Genomic DNA, 21596 nt, shown 5'->3' with positions numbered 1-21596 from the left:
CTTCTATTGCAAAGGAAATGGTCACTGGAAGCGGAACTGCCCCAAATACTTGGCGGATAAGAAGGATGACAAAGTGAACAAAAGTATATATCATATACATGTTATTGATGTGTACTTTACTAGTGTTCATAGTAGCCCCTGGGTATTTGATACTAGTTCAGTTGCTATGATTAGTAACTCTAAACATGAGTTACAAAATGAATAAAGACTAGTTGAGGGCGAGGTGACGATATGTGTTGGAAATGATTCCAAGGTTGATAAGATCACCATCGCACACTCCCTTTACCTTCGGGATTAGTGTTGAACCTAAAATAAATGTTATTTGGTGTTTCCGTTGAGCGTAATATGATTGGATCATGTTATTACAATACGGTTATTCATTTAAGTCAAAGAATAATTGTTATTCTATTTACATGAATAAAACCTTCTGTGGTCATACACCCAAGGTGAATGGTTTATTGAATCTCGATCGTAGTGATACAAATATTAATGATATTGATGCCAAAATATGCAAAGTTGATAATGATAGTGCAACATACTAGTGGCACTACCGTTTAGGTCATATTGGTGTAAAGCGCATGAAGAAACTCCATGCAGATGGACTTTTGGAATCACTTGATTATGAATCATTTGATGCTTGTGAACCATGCCTCATGGGCAAGATGACTAAGACTCCGTTCTCCGAAACAATGGAGCGAGCCACTGACTTATTGGAAATAATACCTACCGATGTATGTGGTCCGATGAGTGTTGAGGCTCGCGGCGGGCATCATTATTTTCTGACCTTCACAGATGATTTTAGCATATATGGGTATATCTACTTAATGAAACACAAGTCTGAAACATTTGAAAAGTTCAAAGAATTTCAGAGTGGAGTTGAGAATTATCGTAACAAAAAATAAAGTTTCTACGATCTAATCGCGGAGGCGAATATTTGAGTTACGAGTTTGGCCTTCACTTGAAACAATGTGGAATAGTTTCGCAACTCACGCCACCTGGAACACCACAGTGTAATGGTGTGTCCGAACGTCATAACCGTACATTATTATATATGGTTCGATCTATGATGTCTCTTATCGATTTACCACTATCGTTTTGGGGTTATGCATTAGAGACATCTGCATTCACGTTAAATAGGGCACCGTCTAAAAATATGTTGAGACGACACCATATGAACTGTGGTTTAGCAAGAAACCTAAGCTGTCGTTTCTTAAAGTTTGGGGTTGTGATGCTTATGTGAAAAAGTTTCAGCCTGATAAGCTCAAACCCAAATCGGAGAAGTGCGTCTTCATAGGATACCCAAAAGAAACTATTGGGTACACCTTCTATCACAGATCCGAAGGCAAGATCTTTGTTGCTAAGAGTGGATCCTTTCTAGAGAAGGAATTTCTCTCGAAAGAAGTGAGTGGGAGGAAAGTACAACTTGGTGAGGTAATTGTACCTTCTATCGAATTGGAAAGTAGCTCATCACTGAAATCAGTTCTAGTGATGCCTACACCAATTAGTGAGGAAGTTAATGATGATGATCATGAAACTTCAGATCAAGTTACTACCGAACCTTGTAGGTCAACCAGAATACGATCCGCACCAGAGTGGTACGGTAATCCTATTCTGGAAGTCATGTTACTAGACCATGATGAACCTACGAACTATGAGGAAGCGATGATGAGCCCAGATTCCGACAGATGGCTTGAGGCCATGAAACAAGATAGAATCCATGTATGCGCATTTTTCTTGCTCAAAGCATGCAAAGGTGAAGCGATGGTGCTAAAGTCCTTCACAAATCTACGGTAGAAACCGGCTAGACCAAGGAAGCTACGCACTTGTTGCAAATTGGTTGGTTGGGGCCAAGTTTTAATAGCATTGATCTTAGAGTCATTAACATGAATACCCTTAGAGGAAACAACAAAACCCAAGAAAACGAGCTTATCAACGCCGAAAAGGCACTTTTCCATGTTAGCAAAGAGATGCTTGTTTCAAAGAGTTTACAAAATGGTTCGAACATGGGTGACATGATCTTGAAGAGATTTTCTATAAACAAGGATATCATCGAAGTAGACCACAACAAACACACCAATGTAAGGGCGAAATACATGATTCATAAGACGCATAAAAGTATCCGGTGCTTCCGATAGACCCATAGGCATGACTAACCACTCATACAACCCAAACTTGGTTTTGAAAGCGGGTTTCCATTCATCACCCTCTTGTATGCGGATTTGATAGTAACCACTTTTAAGATCAATCTTGGAGAATATAGTGGCACCACTAAGTTCATCAAGCATATCATCAAGGCATGGAATGGGATACCTATAGCGAACGGAGATAGCATTGATAGGTCTACAATCAGAGCAGATGCGAAAGCTACCTTCTCTTTTTGGCACAAGAATGACCAGGACGGCACAAGGGCTCAAACTTTCATGCACATGTCCATGGTCTATGAGATGCTTTACTTGCCTTTGTATTTCTTTGGTTTCTTTGGGGTTGACGCGGTAGGGGGCTTTGTTCGGAAGAGGTGCTCTGGGGATGAGGTCGATGCGGTGCTCGATGCCTCGTAGTGGAGGTAGTCCCGGAGGTAGCTCGTCGGGAAAAACATCTTGAAACTCATGCAAAAGAGAAGACAACACTAAAGGTAGAGCGTGAGAGGTGTTAGCTTGTGTTGCATTGTCCTTGCATAAAAGGACATAGTGTATCACACTAGATGGGTTCTCACACACTCCTCTTATCTCACTTTTGGTGGCAAATAGAACTAAGTTCTTCTTTTCTCTCATCGTGGAGGTGCTCGATTTGGGCTTGTGGCGCTCACTCTCTTTTTGGTGGCTCGCTCTCTCACTATTCTCTCCACGATGGGTGGCTTGCTTGTCGGCGATCACTTGGCTTGAAGACATGGGGCAAAGTACGTACTCCTTTCCTTTCATTTTGAAGATGTAGTGGTTTGTTCGGCCATTGTGAATGACACCTCTATCAAATTGCCATGGGCGTTCAAGAAGAAGGTGGCAAACGGTCATTGGAACAACGTCGCACTCCAAAGTGTCTTCGTAGGCGCCGATTTTGAAGGAGACTTGTACTCGATGCTCGACTTGGATAGTGCCGGAGTCGCTAAGCCATTGAACTTTGTAAGGATGTGGGTGCTTCGTCTTGGGCAATTGGAGCTTGGAGCAAAGTTCTTCACTTGCGAGGTTATGACAACTCCCTCCATCGATGATGACCTTGATGGATCATCCATTGATGTCGGCCTTGGTATGAAAGATGTGGCATCGTTGGTCTTCTTCTTGGTGATGTTGGAGAGTCAAGACCTTGGAGATAACAAGAGCGGGACCTGAATCTTCATCGCAAAAGACGTGTTCCTCTTCATCGTTCACTTGCCGGTGCATGGCGACTTGCTCAAGAACATCCATTTCTCCTTCACTCATTGAGTCATAAGTGTCGTCGTCGTTGAGGATCATGGTCCACTTGTTGGTGCACTCATAGGACTTGTGGCCTCGGCCTCCACATGTGAAGCATTTGAAGGAACTTGTCTTGACGATCTCATTGGTTGGGGTAGATGATGATGAATCTCTCGGCTTGAAGTTGCTCGTTGTAGTAGGATGACTTGTAGTTGACGAAGCTTTCTTGTAACTCGACTTGTCGACGTTGCTTGGAGAAGGCTTTGTTGATGTAGAAGGTGTTGGAGTCGTTGAAGCTTGGGTGTTGGAGAAACCATATGACTTGGATGAGAACTTGGCATACTTGAAATCATCTTGCACTTGGCGTTCCGCTTTGGTAGCTTGATGCACTAGCTCGATGTGGTTCGAGTATGGTTGGAAGTCAGCATTATTCTTGATAGGGTGATTAAGTCCATTCAAGAAACGTGCCATAGTTTGTTCATCATCTTCCGTGACATTGGCTCGTATCATGGCAATCTCCATCTCCCTGTAGTACTCTTCAACGCTCTTGGTTCCTTGCTTGAGTAGTTGGAGTTTCTTAAAGAGGTCGCAGTTGTAGTAGGTATGCACAAAGCGTGCTCTCATGACATCCTTCATTTGCGTCCACGTAGTGATGGGTGGTTCACCTCTTGCCTCTCGGCGCTCGATTACTTGTTCCCACCAAATGAGGACATAGTCTTGGAACTCAAGGGATGCCATCGCGATCTTCTTCTCTTCGTCATAGTTGTGCAAGCGGAAGATTTTGTCGACCTTCAATGCCCATGAAAGGTACTATTCGGGATCGTTGCTTCCATTGAACTTGGTCATGGTGAACTTTAGCTTGCCGTAGCGTTGCTCTTCATTGTGTTGGGGTCGGGGATGATAACGCCCATGTTGTTGATGATTGTTAAGCTCGTGTTGCTCTTGGTGAGGAGGGTTGTCAACCTCATGTTGCTCTTGTTGTGGAGGATTCCCATTGTCTTCATGCTCTTGATGAACTTGATGTCCTTGAGGGGCTTGTGGAGAGGCTTGTCGAGCTTGAGGAGGAACGTGAGGAACTTGACGATGCACGCGACCTTGAAATCTTTGTTCATGAGCTTCTTCACGAAATGCTTCTTCATGTGCACGAGCTTGTCGGCCTCGGTTGGCTATGGCTCGACTTGAATCTTGGAGGGCTTGTTGCGCCTCAAGTGCTTGAGCATCTCACAATTGTTGCGCTTGACATTGTGCCTCGGCATCTTGTGCTTCTTGGTGTAGACGCGCTCTCTCTTCCTCTTCATGTTGGCATTGGTGTTGCCGCTCTTGTGCTTGCGCAAAAGCCTCTTGGGTTTGGCGTTGTCAGTGCTCTTGAGAGTTGGTGTCGCGTAGAGGATTGAGGCTTGCTTGACGATCGTTGTGCGCGGCACGTCGAAGAGTGTTCGATGTCAGTGTACTTGAGCCGGAGAGGGTGAAGTCAGAGTGACGACTTGAGTGGCTCCTTCTTGATGAGGACGAAGTGGAAGAAGAGCGGTTGAGCAACAAAGCGCGAATCTCGTCCATTCTTGTGTCGTTCTCTTGCTTGTGATCATCGAGCTTGTTGTCGAAGTAGTCCCTTATACATTGCTCGGAGAGTCGCAAGTCGGCGGCGAGGTTGTCGATGCATTCACTCATTGCTTGTTGCTCTTGATGCAAAGCACGTTGTGCACCAAAGAGGTGGCTCTTGGTGACGTAGGAGTTCATGTCGTCGTCGTGCTCAATGAAGAGTGGCTTGGTAGAAGTACTTGGCCTATCCATCATTCCAAGAGAAAAATGTGAGTGGTAGAAAGCGAAGAACGAATACCAAATGTACCTTGACCGAAGTTGAAGGTGGATTAATGATCACTCCAATGTGGACAAGGAAATAGCATAATTGGTACCAATTCTCGTCGGTTTCTCACACCTGCACACGTAAAATCTTATGGTGGAGCTTGGTTAGGATGGTGGCACAAAATTTGATGTGAAAGTAAGCAAGATTCAATAATGTTGGAAAAGATTCGCAAATTTGCAAATGCAACAAGTAGACCAAGCAATGGAAGGTACACGGAAACACACACGCAAAGAGATAAGTGGGGCTGTGCAACCAAGGATGAGCCAAAATGTGGAATCCACGAAAATGCTCGTGTTGCACAACACTAGAGAGATGCTAGCACGATTGCACAAAAGGCGGATATGAACTTGTGCACAACCTAATAAGCAAAAATGCAGTGACTTCTATCCCAAGTATGCTCTATGTATGGTGTTTCGATGATCTGATCCAAGATGATCTAGTATGATAATCTTAATGTTGTATGATGCTATGGTTCTTGCTTATAAGCTTTTTGCTTATCTTTTCCTTTTGCTTAAAAGCTTGTTTGGCTCTTTGTGTATTGAGCTCTTTTCCCATGTAATGCTTCATGAACCAAGATAGCAATTGTGTATGCGATGACAAGCTTGTGACACAAGAGATGATACCAAGATATGCACCAATGATGTATGTATGCTATGGGAACTATGATCACTAATGTGCACAAGTCACGTTGCCGACAATACTCAAAGGCTAGTCTCGATGGGTAAGCTACGCAAAAAGATAAGGCTAATGTGGCTATCAATGTAATGGCAAGGGGTGGACAAAGATGTCGTGAAGTTACCGTCCTTGCTTACGGTTGAGGGTGTCACGAACCCAAGATGAGGTTACCGGTAAGGTCCTTGTTGAGGACGCGTCCGTGACGAAGATGAGCGGCGGTGATGTCGATGTCGAACCATTCCTAGTTAGCCAAAACACCCTAGGAAATGTTGAACCACAACTCAAATTCTCAAAACCAAAAGCGATAAAAAGTGTCGGAGTTGGTAGCGGTCAAGTGGTGGATGTATCGAGAGTGTCGTTGGAAGTTTGGTGGTGGTGGTCGAGGGGTGTATGCGAAGGCGTGGGCAGCGGTGTATTAAAACTGCAGGAAATGCAGTTTTGTCAGGGGTAGCCGGATGATCCGGGCCAGGAGTCGTATGATCCAGGCGGATCCGGATGATCCGGGCTGGTCAAATCGCTCGGGAAAAGGCTCGGGAAGAACGTGAAAATCGTGGCAAATTCGATGATTTTGCGGATTTTTGGGTGGATTGCAAGGTGGAGATGGTGGGGGAAGGTAAGATCCACTTGCAACACAACAAATTGACAAATCAAAACCAACAAAACATTATCAAAACTCACAAATCACAAGAAAAAATTTGGGGGCTATTTTTGTGGGGATTTTCGAATTAGGACGAAAAACAACAAAAACAAGGCTAGAAACACAACGGGGAGGGTCCGAAATCATGATCAACGTGGCTCTAGATACCAAGATGATGTAGGGAAGAAACCCTAGGGGGCGATCTTTCATGAAAGGAGCGGATCCCGCGATGAACACGAAGAACACGAGGGAGAAAACGAGGAGAAACACAAGGGAATACACGAGAGAATCACTAAACCAACAAGAAATAGTCACACATTTGCTAGATCCTCGAGTACATAATAGATCATACGGTACACGGTCAACTAGGGACGATAAAAAAGGTAACGGTCTTCTCCGTGAGGATGTCTTGATGATCTTCTCCGCAAGGAGGTCTTGAATCCAAAGGGATCTTCTCTGAAGAGGGGCCGTGCTCTCTCTCGTGGAGTAGATCCGATGTGGATGAGCAATGCTCTATCTCTAAAATGAGCTAAACCAATGCTAACCCTAGAAAAGTAGAGGAGGAGTCGTTTATATAAGCAAAGGGGGCGAAGGGGTACATGGGCCTCGGTCCAACATCATGCACGTAGGCACGGTCCGGATGATCCGGATGTTGGTCCGGATGATCCGAGCTTCGGGGGTCCGGATGATCCGGGTCGGCGTCCGGATCGTCCGGCTGTGTCGAGGGGGCTGCGGGAGGTCCGGATGTCCGGGTCCTGGTCTGGAAGTTCGGGTATGTCCGGATGATCCAGGACTGGGTCTGGATGATCCGGCTTCAGGGCATCTCCTGTTGCTCTCGGGTCTTCAATTGTCCGGATTGTCCAGGCTGGGGTCCGGATCATACGGGCTGAGTCTGGATCATCCGGGACCTCGTCCGAATCATCCGGCCAGCCTGGGACTTGGCTGATTTCTTCTCTATCTTCATGCATATCTTCCGCTCCCGATCCTTCTTGCTCCTTAGCTTCTCCATGGCTAGCTACTTGGTACCTGAGTATGCACAATGTCTCCATTTGAGGTAGTAGCCATGTCTCATGTGCATCGAAGTGGAAATGTGAGAGGAGAGATGTCACGTCGGTTTCGAGAGCTCTTGCACGTGCTCGTGTCATGGGTCCGCTAGGCACTTGGTGAGACGATGGTAGGTCCATGGGGATGACCTTGGGATGCTCCGCGTCACAGAAGTTGTCATGTTATTCGAATAAATTATGATTTGTATAAATCTCGTATGCCAAAATTGGAGTGTATTTGAGTTGTTTGCATGCACGTGGAATGAATCATGATTTGTATGAATTTTGTTTGAATATGTGTACAAATCATAAAATGGGTGTCCAAAATGAATTTTTTTTGTGAAGCAAGTGTCAGAAATAAGATTGCAAAATGTGCCCTTTCAGTTTTCACATAAAGTGGACCACGTGGGATACCAATTGCTAAATTTTCATGAATTTCGTAGTACTTTTCTATATTTCATTGATTTATGGAATTTCTAGCGATTTACATCAAGTAATTGAAATTTGAACTACAAGTGTGCTCTAGTTTGGTTCTATAAAATCTAGAAAGTAATTTCTAGCTTGCACATTAGGAATTAAGGTAGTAGCCACAAACAAAGGTCAAGTTCCAAAAAACTTTATATGATTAGTAATCCTTGCAATTTTGGAAACAATCTAGAAGAAATTAAAAAAAATGTAAAAAGCCTCAAAAATTAAATTATTTTGCATGGGAACCTTTTATGTGCACTAGCTTGTGGGAAAAATGATAAACTGCCAATACCACAAATTCAAAGTTATTTTTCCTTTTTTCCTTGTGCCCAAGATGACTTTTTTCTAAAGCAAGTGTCACAAATAAGATTGTAAATTGTGCCCTTTAAATTTCACCTAAAGTAGACCAGATGGGTTCCAACTGCCTACATTTCAGAGTGCTTTTGCTATATATCATGGATTTATTGAATTTCTAGCAATTTACGTCAAGCAATTCAAATTTGAACTACAAGTTTACTCTAGTTTGGCCCTATAAATTGTGGAAAATAATTTCTAGCTTACACATTAGAAATGTAGGCAGTAGCCACAAAGAAAGGTTAAATTCCCAACCAATTTATATTATTAGTCACCCATGCAATTTTGACACTAATTTGAAAGAAATAATAGAAAACGAGAAAAGACTCAAAAATTGGAATCATTTTTGCATTGGGGCCTTTCATGTGCGCTAGCTTGTGGGAAAATGATACACTCGCAATATCAAAAACTTAAAAAATGGTCTATTTCATATAACCATGCCCATGGGAATCTCCATGGCATCGTACATGATAACATGTCCATTTTTGGCACTGGCAAGGGTTTTACCATTCTGATCAATAATTCCAAAAAAAAAGTTTGCATGTTGATGACCCACAAGTATAGGGGATTTATCGTAGTCATTTCGATAAGTAAGAGTGTCAAACCCAACGAGGAGCAAAAGGAAATGACAAGTGGTTTTCAGCAAGGTATTCTCTGCAGGCACTGAAATTGTCGGTAACATATAGTTTTGTGATAAGATAAATTGTAATGGGTAACAAGTAATAAAAGTAACTAAGGTGCATCAAGGTGGCCCAATCCTTTTTGTAGCAAAGTACAAGCTTGGACAAACTCTTATATAAAGCAAAGCGCTCCCGAGGACACATGGGAATTACTGTCAAGCTAGTTTTCATCATACTCGTATGATTCGCATTCGTTACTTTGATAATTTGATATGTGGGTGGACCGGTGCTTAGGTTCTGCCCTTCCTTGGACAAGCCTCCCACTTATAATTAACCTCTCTCGCAAGCATCCGCAACTACGAAAGAAGAATTAAGGTAAACCTAACCATAGCATGAAACATATGGATCCAAATCAGCCCCTTATGAAGCAACGCATAAACTAGGGTTTAAGCTTCTGTCACTCCAGCAACCCATCATCTACTTATTACTTCCCAATGCCTTCCCCTAGGCCCAAATAATGGTGAAGTGTCATGTATTCGATGTTCACATAACACCACTAGAGGAAAGACAACATACATCTCATCAAAATATCGAACGAATACCAAATTCACATGATTACTTATAACAAGACTTCTCCCATGTCCTCAGGAACAAACGTAACTACTCACAAAGCATATTCATAATCAAGATCAGAGGAGTATTAATTATCATTAAGGATCTGAAAATATAATCTTCCATCGGGTAAACCAACTAGCATCAACTACAACGAGTAATCAACACTACTAGCAACCCACAGGTACCAATCTGAGGTTTTGGGACCAAGATCAAATACAAGAGATGAACTAGGGTTTGAGAGGAGATGGTGCTAGTGAAGATGTTGATGGAGATTGACCCCCTCTCGATGAGAGGATTGTTGGTGATGACGATGGCTTCCATTTCCCCCTCCCGGAGGGATGTTTTCCCGGCAGAACAGCTCCGCCGGAGCCCTAGATTTGTTCTGCCCAGGTTCCGCCTCGAGATGGCGGCGCTTCGTCCCAAAAGCTTCCTTCTGATTTTTTTTCAGGTCAAAACACACCATATAGCCAAAGATGGGCACCGGAGGCCTACCAGGGGACCCACAAGGACGGGGGCGCGCCCTCCACCCTTGTGGTTGGCTGGTGGCCCTCCTCTGGTATTTTCTTCGCCCAATATTTTTTATATATTCCAAAAACATGCTCCATGAAGTTTCAGGACTTTGGGAGTTGTGTAGAATAGGTCTCCAATATTTGCTCCTTTTCCAGTCCAGAATTCCAGCTGCCGCCATTCTCCCTCTTCATGTAAACCTTATAAAATAAGAGAGAATAGGCATAAGTAGTGATATAATGTGTAATAACAGCCCATAATGCAATAAATATCAATATAAAAGCATGATGCAAAATGGACGTATCACAGGTTTGGTTAAAAAGTTATTTCTTCCTTTTCCTAGTGCCCACGGTGACTTTTTGTGAAGAAAGTGTGAGAAATTTCAGAGTGTTCTTGCTATATTTTTAGCTTGCACATTATGAATTTCAGTACATGAGGTAAGCTTCCACATCTTGAATCCACAACATTGGAACAGTCAACAATAAACAAAACAAACTTCAATACATGATGTAGCTTCCACATCTCGGATCCACAACACTGGAACAATCGATGATAAACAAAACAAAGTTCAGTACATGAGGTAGCATCCACATATCGGATCCACAACATTGCAACAATCGTCGGTAAACAAAAGAGATTCCATTATATGACAATTGCAATTACACAACTATGAACAGCCACCTATCCTCCGGCTTCGCTTTGTACGTGAGAACCCCTAAAATGTCGCCGGCTTCCGTCACAGGCTTTACGATAAGCGGCCACCTATCCTCCTCTGCATACTCATCCTCCTACACCATCTGCACATCGGTGGCCGGAGCAGGCTTTGACAACCAATCCTCGTCCTCATCCTCATCCTCCTCCACCATTTTCTCTTCGTCGGGCGCAGGCCTTTCGACGGTCCTCAGAAACTCATCTACATTATCAGGCATAATTATGTCTAGAGACATATTAGGGGGAGGCTGCATGTAGATCACCCTGGAATACCAGCGAGACCTTGTTTGACCTATGGATCCGGCGGGCCACGTCGAAACCGGTATGAATACCAGCGAGCTCGCTGTTGAGGATCCGGTGACTCCATTGACTCACGCATCGTCTAGACGAAAACCCCGATACAAGTCACCCCCTTGAATCGATCTGGAATTATCCGCCGGGTCTCATCCATCCTCGCATCTATCAACAATTGCAACGCATGCTGCACCAGAGTTTTGGTGCTTGGAAATCAGGAGCAGATCTCCTTGCACTTCTCTAGTAAGACAACATCGCCGGCACAAAACATCTCCAATGGTGTCGTCATCGCCGACATCGGCTACAGGATTGGGGGTGGGGAGGGGGTAGAGGTGGGTTGCTCAGGCTACGGGGGGATGTGGGAGAGAGAGGGAGAGGAAGAGAGAGAGATTGCGTCCCCCTTTCTAGACAAATGACCCAGCCATCCACTAGACACTCCCACCTGTCAACATTTCATATCCTCAAAAAAACCTGTCAGCATTTCAATGGTCCCACGTGTCAGTACCGGGTGAAGTAACGGTCAATGTCTTTGACCCGATAGCATGACACTGTTTGGCCTTTTGTAAGGCGGAGGAGAGTAGAGGAGGAGGAAGTGAGAAATGTTAGATGGGTGGGGCAAAACTGAGCACAACTAAGGAAGGAGGGGCACGGAAATAGAAATCCCCTTTATTAAAGCATGTTTTCACTTGGAAATATTTTTGTAAATACAATATGGTATGGTCTCGCAGTTATGATTCTGTATTCATGATACACGGAGTTGAACTATTCTGTTACTCCTGAATATGCATAAAGTACTTTAATTTGTTGAGATTTCAAATGAGGTTGCAAGAATTAGAAGGGAATTCAGATGTGGCTGGCATAGCTTTTTTTAAGAAACTAGAACAATGCTCGTGCGTTGCAACGGGATATAAATATTCTAGTACGTTAGTTTGTGGTTTATCTGTCAATAATAATGCGATTGTGCAAATAAATGTTCATCAAATTCTAACCGTGAATTATCTTATATTTTGAGTATTAGTTTGGTAAGGAAATTAAAGTGAAATTAGTTCAGAAGGTAAGTAAATTAAGGTGATTGATTATCATATACATGGAAGGTTGGATAAAGGGACGGTGGGAAGAAAGGTGAAATGGAAACCTTACATTCTTTTTAAGTAGTAAAGATTTCTATATTTAGTTATCTCAAGATATATATGATGTCATATTTGTCTATTGAGAAAAGGCACGTGCATGTTTACTAGTATCTCCATCCGGAATTAGATAATGCTCGAACGGCTAGATACATCTGTTTGAGCGCCAACTAATTCCGGAAGGAGGGAGTAGGAGCGAGCAAGTCCTTGATTTTGCAAAGAACAATTGTCACTGTAGGCTGCTTTCAAAGCGGCTGTCCCATAGACAAGAAAGCATGCAAATCAAAAGTGCATGATTTCAACTAGTTTCCAATGTAGCGTGTCTCCCTGGTTATTTGGATTTTGGTTTTATGCACTCACGGACATGCTTTCCATTAGTTTCAATATAGCATGTCTCTCTGGTTATTTGGCTTTTGGTTTTATGCACTCTTGAAACAAGAAAGAATTGAACCAACCAATTTGCATGGCGAGTATTTCATATTGCTACCTTTTTGAATTCTACCTCATGAAAACTCTCAAGATAATGACCTATGGTTTTCATAGAGGATAGTTGCGAGGTAAGAAAAGGATTCTTGGTGCATCTACTCATATTGAGAATGAAGCCGTAGACAACATGAATCCTTGATGTTGCACAAGAACTTGTTAGTGTATCATGACATACTGAGATAATTAGGCGTCTTTACTCTATGCATATGATGCTAGATCGTGAATATATGGTCGCAATTAATTGAAATGTGTGTTGCATGTGCACGCTCACTATATTCTTTTGTATGAAACTGCAACTAAAATAAGCAATTAGAGAACAAATAATGTTATCTCAAATACATGCTATGGCAAATATATTTTAGTACCGCCGTGTATGAAAATCTCATCTCATATGGCTCAAGCAGCAACACAAAATTTTCAACGAATATTAGGAAGCATCCTGACCAATAAAGGGGCACAGCTGAACAACAAGAGAATAACAGGATTATAACGTAATGAGAATGAGAAAAGATAGGAGGCATAGAGATGAAACTATCACAGAGCTGTAGATTATGGAATGTTATTGATGCATAAATCCGTCCCTTCTTACGGCTAAAACACTAGTAGAAGGGAACATCATTCACAACACGATGCAGGTACCACTAAAACTCGACAGCATTTATGATAGACGGGTAAACCAAAAGGAGATGAGAAGGCCACTAAAACTGAACAGCATTCACAACACAACACAAGTAAAAAATAAAGAGAAGAAAACAAGAAAGAACACGGAAGCAAGGATCCACGAACAAGAATTTTGGAACTATGATATTGAAACTATAATAACCTAAGTGGAGGCGAAATAAGGACTATGATGTTCACAACTGAAGCAGCAGCAGCCCACGCCTGAACTCGAATCGGCATCTTTTTCCCTTCTCAACTCCAGACGAGCATCAAATCATAGCTGCTCCAAACTAGTAAATGGCAGAAGATAAATCAACTGCTCTCCTCCACAGGACCTTTAGTTTTGTTTGCGTTGCTTTCTTCGGCCTTGATGGTAGCTGTCTGTGCATCATTCATTGAGATGGCACCATCACGTTTGTTATCACTTTTCTCAATTTCTTTCAGCTGGACACTCCGAGAAAATGAGTCCGCGATATGAGTAACAGAATTCCCTACAGCCTTAGCGTCTGTTGGCTTCAGGGACTCTGCGCTGCCAGGCTGCTGCTGACGTCTATTTTCCTTCAAGGCTTTCTCCCGTTGCTCATAGAAGTAGAAGTCCTCCACAATGCTTGTCTCGGCCTCATGATTCTTGAATATGCTTAGCATCTGGAGACCATACTCTAGCTTGACCTGCATGAGTTGTTCATTTGGTTAACATATCCTCTCCTTTTCAAGTATTCCCCATAAAAACTCGATTGTTTTTACCTCCTGGGTGTCCCTGCTATTTGTTACAGGTTTGTTGTCATTATTCTCAAGTGTGATGTGCCGGAGTAGGGTGTTTGGGACATCCTTAATAATGTGCCACTTCACAGGAAACTGGCCACTCCACTTGTCTTGCTGCCAATAATCAACACTTCTGTCAAAGTCAACAGGTCCAATCATCTCAGCAACACCACAGAACTGACCACTGCCATTAACCTATAAGCAGTTATGAATCAGAATAAATTTCACATCTCTAAAGACACAAACCATGTACTCCCTCTGTAAACTAATATAAGATGTTTCAGATCACTATCTAAAACGTCTTATATTAGTTTACAGAGGGAGTACATAGATCCAATGCATCATTCTCAGCCTCATCTTTACATCAACACAAACATATAAACTATAAAAAGAAAGGGGCTGGTCTTACCGAGAAGAACAAGAAAACACGGCAATGGTCTTCTTTCTGTTTGGCCGCACGATAAGCTGAATCCAGCTTTCTATTGCCACTAGCTGTGCTGGCCCAAACATTGTACTTAATGCTCCGATGTACATGGTCCTCCGTGTATGATTTAATTACAAAAAAAATCGCATCCTTGTACTCCGTGGCAAAATCAGGACAATTGTACAGTTCACTGTCAATAAGTTGAGTGGTTTTCTCGCTTTTGTCATCTACTAAAGAATTCTCTCTGTCTTGTTTCTTTGGTTTTGCAGCACGTGGGCCACGGTTTTGCTCATTCAGAAACTCCAGCGCACCATTCTGGATACTGAATGGCATGCTCCCCCTTTGTTGACTGGAGTTGTAGTCGAAATTATTAAATCTACGACCAGCAGAACCCCAATTAGGAGTAATGCCTCCATATTTACTAGCTTGTTGGCGTGCCTTGTAGGATCCAGAATTATACATTGATCCATGCTGCTGCAAATAACATGCATAGTCAATACTGGACATTTCAGGGCACAGTAAGCTTAACAAATAACCAAAGTTGAGGTCCAATAATAACTGCCCCATTTTTACTGAACTGAACGTGTCCAGGGAAGCTTGTGCAAACAGTCCAAATTGCATGACAACATACCATTCCAGAAACCAATGGTGCATTCCCTTGCCCAAATAATCCCGGAGCATTGTTTGGTTGTGTTGCCGCTGCGGAAGAAACTCACAATTAGTTTGAAATGGCTCTGACAGATCTATCACAACAACACATATTGCTTCCAGTCAATATACTTTTGCCTGGAATAATACCGGAGACTGAAAGATACAGAACTTACCTCTGTTGTATGACTCAAATGGTTGGTGGTACACAGTTGTGGGTGAATAGAGAAGACCATCAGGAAGAAAGTACTCTTGCTGAAGCATAGGGTCTCCTTGAGACATTCCAGTACTAGAATTTGAGTATCCCATACTAAGAGAAGCCGGTGGCTGATAGTAAGGACATGAGAAGGGGAAGTGCATAGGGGAATAGGACTGGCCCTCTTCAACAGTTGCAACAGGAGAATAAGCTCCATACATCATTTGGGGGTTGTTCGCATACCCAGGAGATAGCATGATTGACTAGTTAACATTGTATAATTACATCAGCAAAAACACTTGGAAACATAAGTAAGAAAGTAAAACAAGTTCAACAGCCAGCTACTTACAGGTGACGCAGAATGGAGTCCTTCCATACTCACATAATAGGGATACTCTTCCCATTGCCCTGAAGGATTGATGTATCCTACAGAAGATCAAAATAATATTCAAAATAAAAAAAGCATTCCATGAAAAGGATATACCAAATAATCTACCATCTAACCTCGTAAGAATCAAGATATAACACTTCAATAGGACTTCATATTACTACCTCTGTAACTAAATATAAGACATCTTATATTTAGTTACAGAGGTAGCAGTGGTGAACAAAGAAGACCAGTGAAGCAAAAAAATCAATTGTATGGATAGTAAAAAACAAATATAGTGGGCAACAATGCAAACTTGACCCTTTAGGCCCCGCTTGGATTAGCGTTTTCAATCGTATTCGGACAGTTTAGGATACACGCCCAGACTGGTGGTTTTGTTTCCAGGTGGAAAATTAGCTATGACCGGTAATTTACATCTGTAGAATAAATACAGGTGTAGGAATTTACACCCATTCCAAGCATGGGCCTTAGTGTTCTGGGTATGTATTTTGGCCTCTGCAATGTGCAAATGATGCTTAGAATATGTATAAGTATCAGCATTATTAGTACACAGAAAATAATAGCAATCTAACCTCCAGAATAGACTGTCTGTGGCTGTGGTGCATACACATTGGTCTGGTAGACATAAGGCTGTTCTCCACCTTTTCCCAAAAAATTAGCCTTCTCCTGTGCACCTTTTGGTGACTTTAAGGAGGTAGAGCCACGCGCATCAGTAGCACTTGTTTTCTCAGCTGTAATAGAAATAATCTGATGCAACAAAGATCAACTATCAGTAATATTTCAATGTTTGCACAGAAGGGGAGAAAATAAACTGTACAGGCACATTACCTGCTCTTTGGTATTTACACTCTTGGAGGGGTTATTATCGACTACAATTTCTGATTGCAGCAGAATTGTGCAATCTACAAAAAGGAAGGCGCATGCACACATAAGCTGAAAAGGGGAATTTCCAGAAAGTTTTGCCATGGTACATACTGAAATTGCATCATATAAGCCAGAGAATTGTACGACCAACATGCTAAAGCACTCTTTGATTGACAGGTATTTCACATGAGACAGATTGCTTAAGTTATTGAGAGGAAAAAACTGCAAACCTAAAGACACATGCAAAAAAAGAGTGCTTGTACTTCTGAAGCAATTACCAGCAACCTCTTATCAAATTATTTACCATTGGTCACACCCATGTCCTTTGCTCAAGACACCCATGTGACTGTAAAATAGCTTTGTGATGCTCAGTGTATCAGTAGCAAAACTAATTAATTCAGTGAACCACCAAACTCAAATTTCAGGCAGGCTTAAAAGTACTTATGAGCCTTTACCACACAAAATCTGTTAGCAACGAGTAGAGGCGATTGTCGAGCTAATACATCCTATATCATGTTGCTCATTTGCTATATCCGCAGCTGGCAAAAAGGCACTAATCTCCGGACCCCTACACGGGGCACCGTGCAGACAGCAATTCAGCACAACCAAGTTGTTATTGGAGGAATTCCTCCCTTGCAGCGGTAGGTGCGTACCCCAAACGTGCTAATTCTCGGTAAACAAACCACAATTACGCGCTCCGGTTTAGGGTTACAACCAACACCCTCGTAGCACCGCGAGGTCTGGAGCAGAAGAAGGCTCCAGACAAACAGGAGTGTAAATTCGTCCTCAATCACTCCCGGCGAGGGAAGCACGGGGACGAATTGGAGCTACCAAAGCAAAGATAGGGCTTACCGACGAATCCGGACGGATCTCCTCCGCTCAACGCCATGTTCCGGCAGATTGGGCGAGGAGGAGAGAGACGAAGCAGGAGAGAAAAGATGGCTAGCGTAGCTACGTGCTCCGGCTGGAGGAGACACGGAGGCCGTCGGTGGTCGGCGAGGAGAGGTTTCCTTCCACCGTCAGGTTTGACGCTGGTGAGTACGCGAGACGAGGAGGAAGAGGTCCGGCCACGCTAATCATCGCGGGCTTTAAAAACCGGACATGTGCCGGCTTGTTCTGTCCGGGAAAATATCTAGTGCTATCTTAGGTGCTACCGTGATATGAACTTCTGGACCGTCGGATTTTCAGATCGGACGGTTCTCAATGACTCTGCAATATTTCCAAAAAAAATCTTCCAAAGAGTCCAAAAATTGCGCGTAGGTCCAGCGGGTCCAACAATTATCAAATGTCATCCGATCTAAGAATCCGACGACCCAGATGCTTGTATCACGGTAGCATTTAAGTCTCGGTAGCACCAGATTACTGTTCTCCCGCACAATCCCGGTCCGGTTTGTGAAAGTAAAACCTGCCTCGCAGGTCTCACTCATGTATATGTACCAAACGAAAAATGTGAAAAAACTACTTACTCCCCCAATAAAGAAAAATGTCGGACGTCACTTTGGCAGCAGTTGCATCGTCGTTCGTTGGGGTTGGGTGATGCCGGCACATAACGGTGATGAGGGGTAGGGTTTCAATGTGGTTGCATGTAGTCACTGCGGCGGGAAAGAACACAATAGCATATCTGCGATTTTTTCGGTGTTACAGTGGCAAGCATCGTGGCTTAGGCCGAAAGATCATCACACGAGGCATTTGGCGGCCACGACAATTTTTCTTTATTAGGGGCAATTTTTCCTCATTTTTGTTGTGCTCCTCCTTTTGCTTGTGTCCATGTAGGATTTTTGCCATGTCCAGGGTGTGGGTATTTGTAATTCTCGTCATGCCCCATTATGCAGCTTGGTTACTTTTGTCATTTTCAAGTGTGTGTTGTGTGTTACACCTGCGTTGCCATGATTTTGTGTCTTTTCCTTTCATTGCAATATTTGACATAGTCATTTTGGATGTGATATTTGTTACACATTTGACATGATTTATTTAATGAATTGTTTAATTTGTTGTCATGTCGTAATGAATGTGGTAGCTTTTAGACCCGGTCCTAGGGCAAGGCGAGCGGGGCGGACGCCTCGAGCCCGAAAACTAAGTGGCCCATCCTAGATACATACATGTACTTATACTACTCTTCATTCTAATTCTAATGGCAATGTGCGTATTAAAAATCTAGAACGAGGCCCAGGCTTATGTCGGCTAGTACAGAGAGATGTTGGAGTGTGCACACCAGGACGAATCACCTTGCCCTAGAAAAACACCAAGAGGCATCGCCGCATCTTCCATTCCTTTTTTTTGCGGGGCCGCATCCTCAATTCGACACCAACGTCGTCGGGTAGGTATGTTTGCATGTTTGTCTTTCTTCGTCCCAACGAGTAGCTACTTTACGTTTCTGATTCTATACTTGTCCCAATTTGCCCGATTGTTTCTACTCTCTAATCTCTAGTTTCTCGGTCGGGTCGCTGATACGTCTCCAACATATTTATAATTTTTATTGTTTCATGTTGTTAGATTGTCAATTTTGAATGTTTTATATACATTTACTAGTAACTTTATATTTTTTTGGACTAACCTTTTGACATAGTGCCCAGTATCAGTTACTGTTTTTTGTTTGTTTTATTTACTTTGTAGAATATCAATACCAAACGAAGTCCAAATGCGACGAAACTTTTTGAAGATTTTTTCTGCCCGGAAGACACCCAGAGAACCAAAGGAGCACACAAGAGGAGGCATGTGGGTCCCACTAGGCACCAGGGCGCGTGAGAGGCCCCAGGCGTGCCATGGTGGGTAGTGGAGCCCACGAGCACCCTTTTGACCTACTCCCGCCTCTATAAATACTCTAAAATCCCAAAACCCCTAGGGGAGTCGAGGAAATACTGTTTTCGCGCCGCAAGTTCTAGAACAAGGAGATCCAATCTAGAGGCCTTTTCCGACACTCTGCCTGATGCGGAGCATTCTAAGGTCATCCCCATGGACCTACCATCGTCTCATCAAGTGCCTACCGGACCCATGACTCGATCACGTGCAAAAGCCTTTGAAACCGAGGTGACATCTCTCCTCTCACAATTCCACTTCTATGCGCATGAAGCATTGCTACTACCTCATATGGATACTTTGTGCATACTCAGGTACAATGGAGAAGCTAAGGAGTAAGGACAAGGAGAAGAGAAAGATGGACGAGAAGACGGAGAAGAAGAAGGGATGTAGGAAAAGTCCCAGCCAACGGACGACCGGCCGGGACCGGACGTCCGGCGCCTGAAGCCTCAGCCGAACCCCAGCGAGCGGACGTCCGGCCCAGACCGGACGACCAGTGCCCCTGCACCAGAAGCGAACGAGCGGACGTCCGATCCGGACCGGACGACCGGCGCACCAGCACCCGAGCCAACATCAGCGGAAGTCCAGAGCTACCGGACGTCCGGCACCCCCATCACAGAGCAGAACCAACGGACGACCGGAGGACATCGGACGTCCGGCAGCTCCTGAGACATCGGACGACCGGTCCCCAACGGACGTCCGATACCTGGCTGCGTCCAGATTCGGGCCCGAGGCCCATGTACCCCTACTTTCGCCCCCATTTGCACCTAGACTATAAATAGACCTCTCCCACCTCCTAGCTAGGGTTAGCGTTGGTTTAGCTCATACTTTGAGATAGAGCTTCGCTCATCCATACCGATCTCCTCCTCGAGAGAGACCGCGGCCCCTCTTCGGAGAAGATCAACTTGGATTCAAGACCCCCTCTTGGGCGGCCCCATCAAGACCTCCTTCTAGGAGAAGAACCGGTTACTTGTATCGTCCTTTGTTGACCTTGGATCATCGTGTATCTCTTTGTGTTTCGAGGATCTAGCACATGTGTAATCGAATCTTGTTGGTTTGAGTGATTCTCTCGTGTTTTCCCTCGTGAATCCCCCTCGTGTTCTTCGTGTTTATCTTTGGGATCCGCTCCTTTCGTGAAAGATCGGCCATTTAGGGTTTCACCCTACATCATCTTGGTATCATGAGCAAGGTTGATCACGATTTCGGAGCCCCCCTCTTTGTTTTTCTAGCTTGATTTTGTTGGTTTTCGTCCTAATCCGAAAATCCCCACCAAAAATAGCCCCAAAATTTTTCTTGTGTTTTGTGAGTTGTGATGATGTTTTGTTGGTTTTGATCCGTGAATTTGTTGCGTTGCAAGTAGATCTAGCCTTCCCCCACCATCTCCACCTCGAAATCCCTCCCAAATTCCCCATATTCCCCCCAAAATCACCTCCTGGATCTAAAATCTAGCGTTGGCCCCGACCACCGGACGACCGTCACATCACCGGACGTCTGGCGACCCAGGAAGCACCGGACGTCCGACGTTACCGGACAACCGGTGACCGGACATTCGTCCGCGCCCGGACGACCGCTACTTCCACAACATCATCCTCTACACCACCTCCAACTTCCGCAAAACCGTCCCAATATCCCTACCCACACCACCACCTAACCGCCACCTTCTCCGACGATTTTGGTCGCCTTTGGTTTTGAGAATTTGAGTTGCGGTACCGTATCCTTTTGTGTTTCGGCTACCTAGGTACGGTTCGACATCGACATCACCGCCGCTCATTTTCGCCACGGACGCGTCATCAACACCGGTCATCAACAACGACCACCTCGACTACGACTTGGTATTCCGAAACAACGATCAACCTTGCTCATGATACCAAGATGATGTAGGGTATTACCTCCATAGAGAGGGGGCTCCGAAACAATGATCAACCTTGCTCATGATACCAAGATGATGTAGGGTATTACCTCCATAGAGAGGGCCCGAACCTGGGTAAACATTGTGTTCCCCGCCTCCTGTTACCGTCCGCCTTAGATGCACAGCTCGGGACCCCCTACACGAGATCTGCCGGTTTGACAC

At 43.9% G+C, this 21596-nt stretch overlaps 1 protein-coding gene across 2 annotated transcripts; it reads right to left on the bottom strand.

Annotated features, from left to right (window-relative positions):
* Positions 1-13313: 13313 nt before the first annotated feature.
* Positions 13314-17846, bottom strand: LOC123154873 (YTH domain-containing protein ECT1). 2 transcript variants are annotated; one of them, XM_044573486.1, is made up of 9 exons: positions 17582-17846; positions 16694-16767; positions 16438-16612; positions 15827-15903; positions 15458-15740; positions 15265-15332; positions 14619-15107; positions 14192-14404; positions 13314-14116 (listed from the first exon to the last, which is right to left on the bottom strand). In XM_044573486.1, the coding sequence occupies exons 1-9, from the start codon at positions 17616-17618 to the stop codon at positions 13760-13762; spliced, it is 1773 nt and encodes a 590-aa protein (XP_044429421.1). In that variant the 5' UTR covers positions 17619-17846; the 3' UTR covers positions 13314-13759. The 2 variants fall into 2 exon arrangements, with proteins under 2 accessions (XP_044429421.1, XP_044429422.1); XM_044573487.1 differs by having other exon boundaries at positions 14619-15104; positions 17582-17827.
* Between the last annotated feature and the right edge of the window lie 3750 nt (positions 17847-21596).

This window comes from Triticum aestivum, chromosome 7A, assembly GCF_018294505.1.
Source record: "Triticum aestivum cultivar Chinese Spring chromosome 7A, IWGSC CS RefSeq v2.1, whole genome shotgun sequence".
Taxonomy (NCBI): Eukaryota; Viridiplantae; Streptophyta; class Magnoliopsida; order Poales; family Poaceae; genus Triticum; species Triticum aestivum.
Note: the sequence above shows the minus strand (reverse complement) of the source record. Positions and strands in the feature narration are given on the sequence as shown.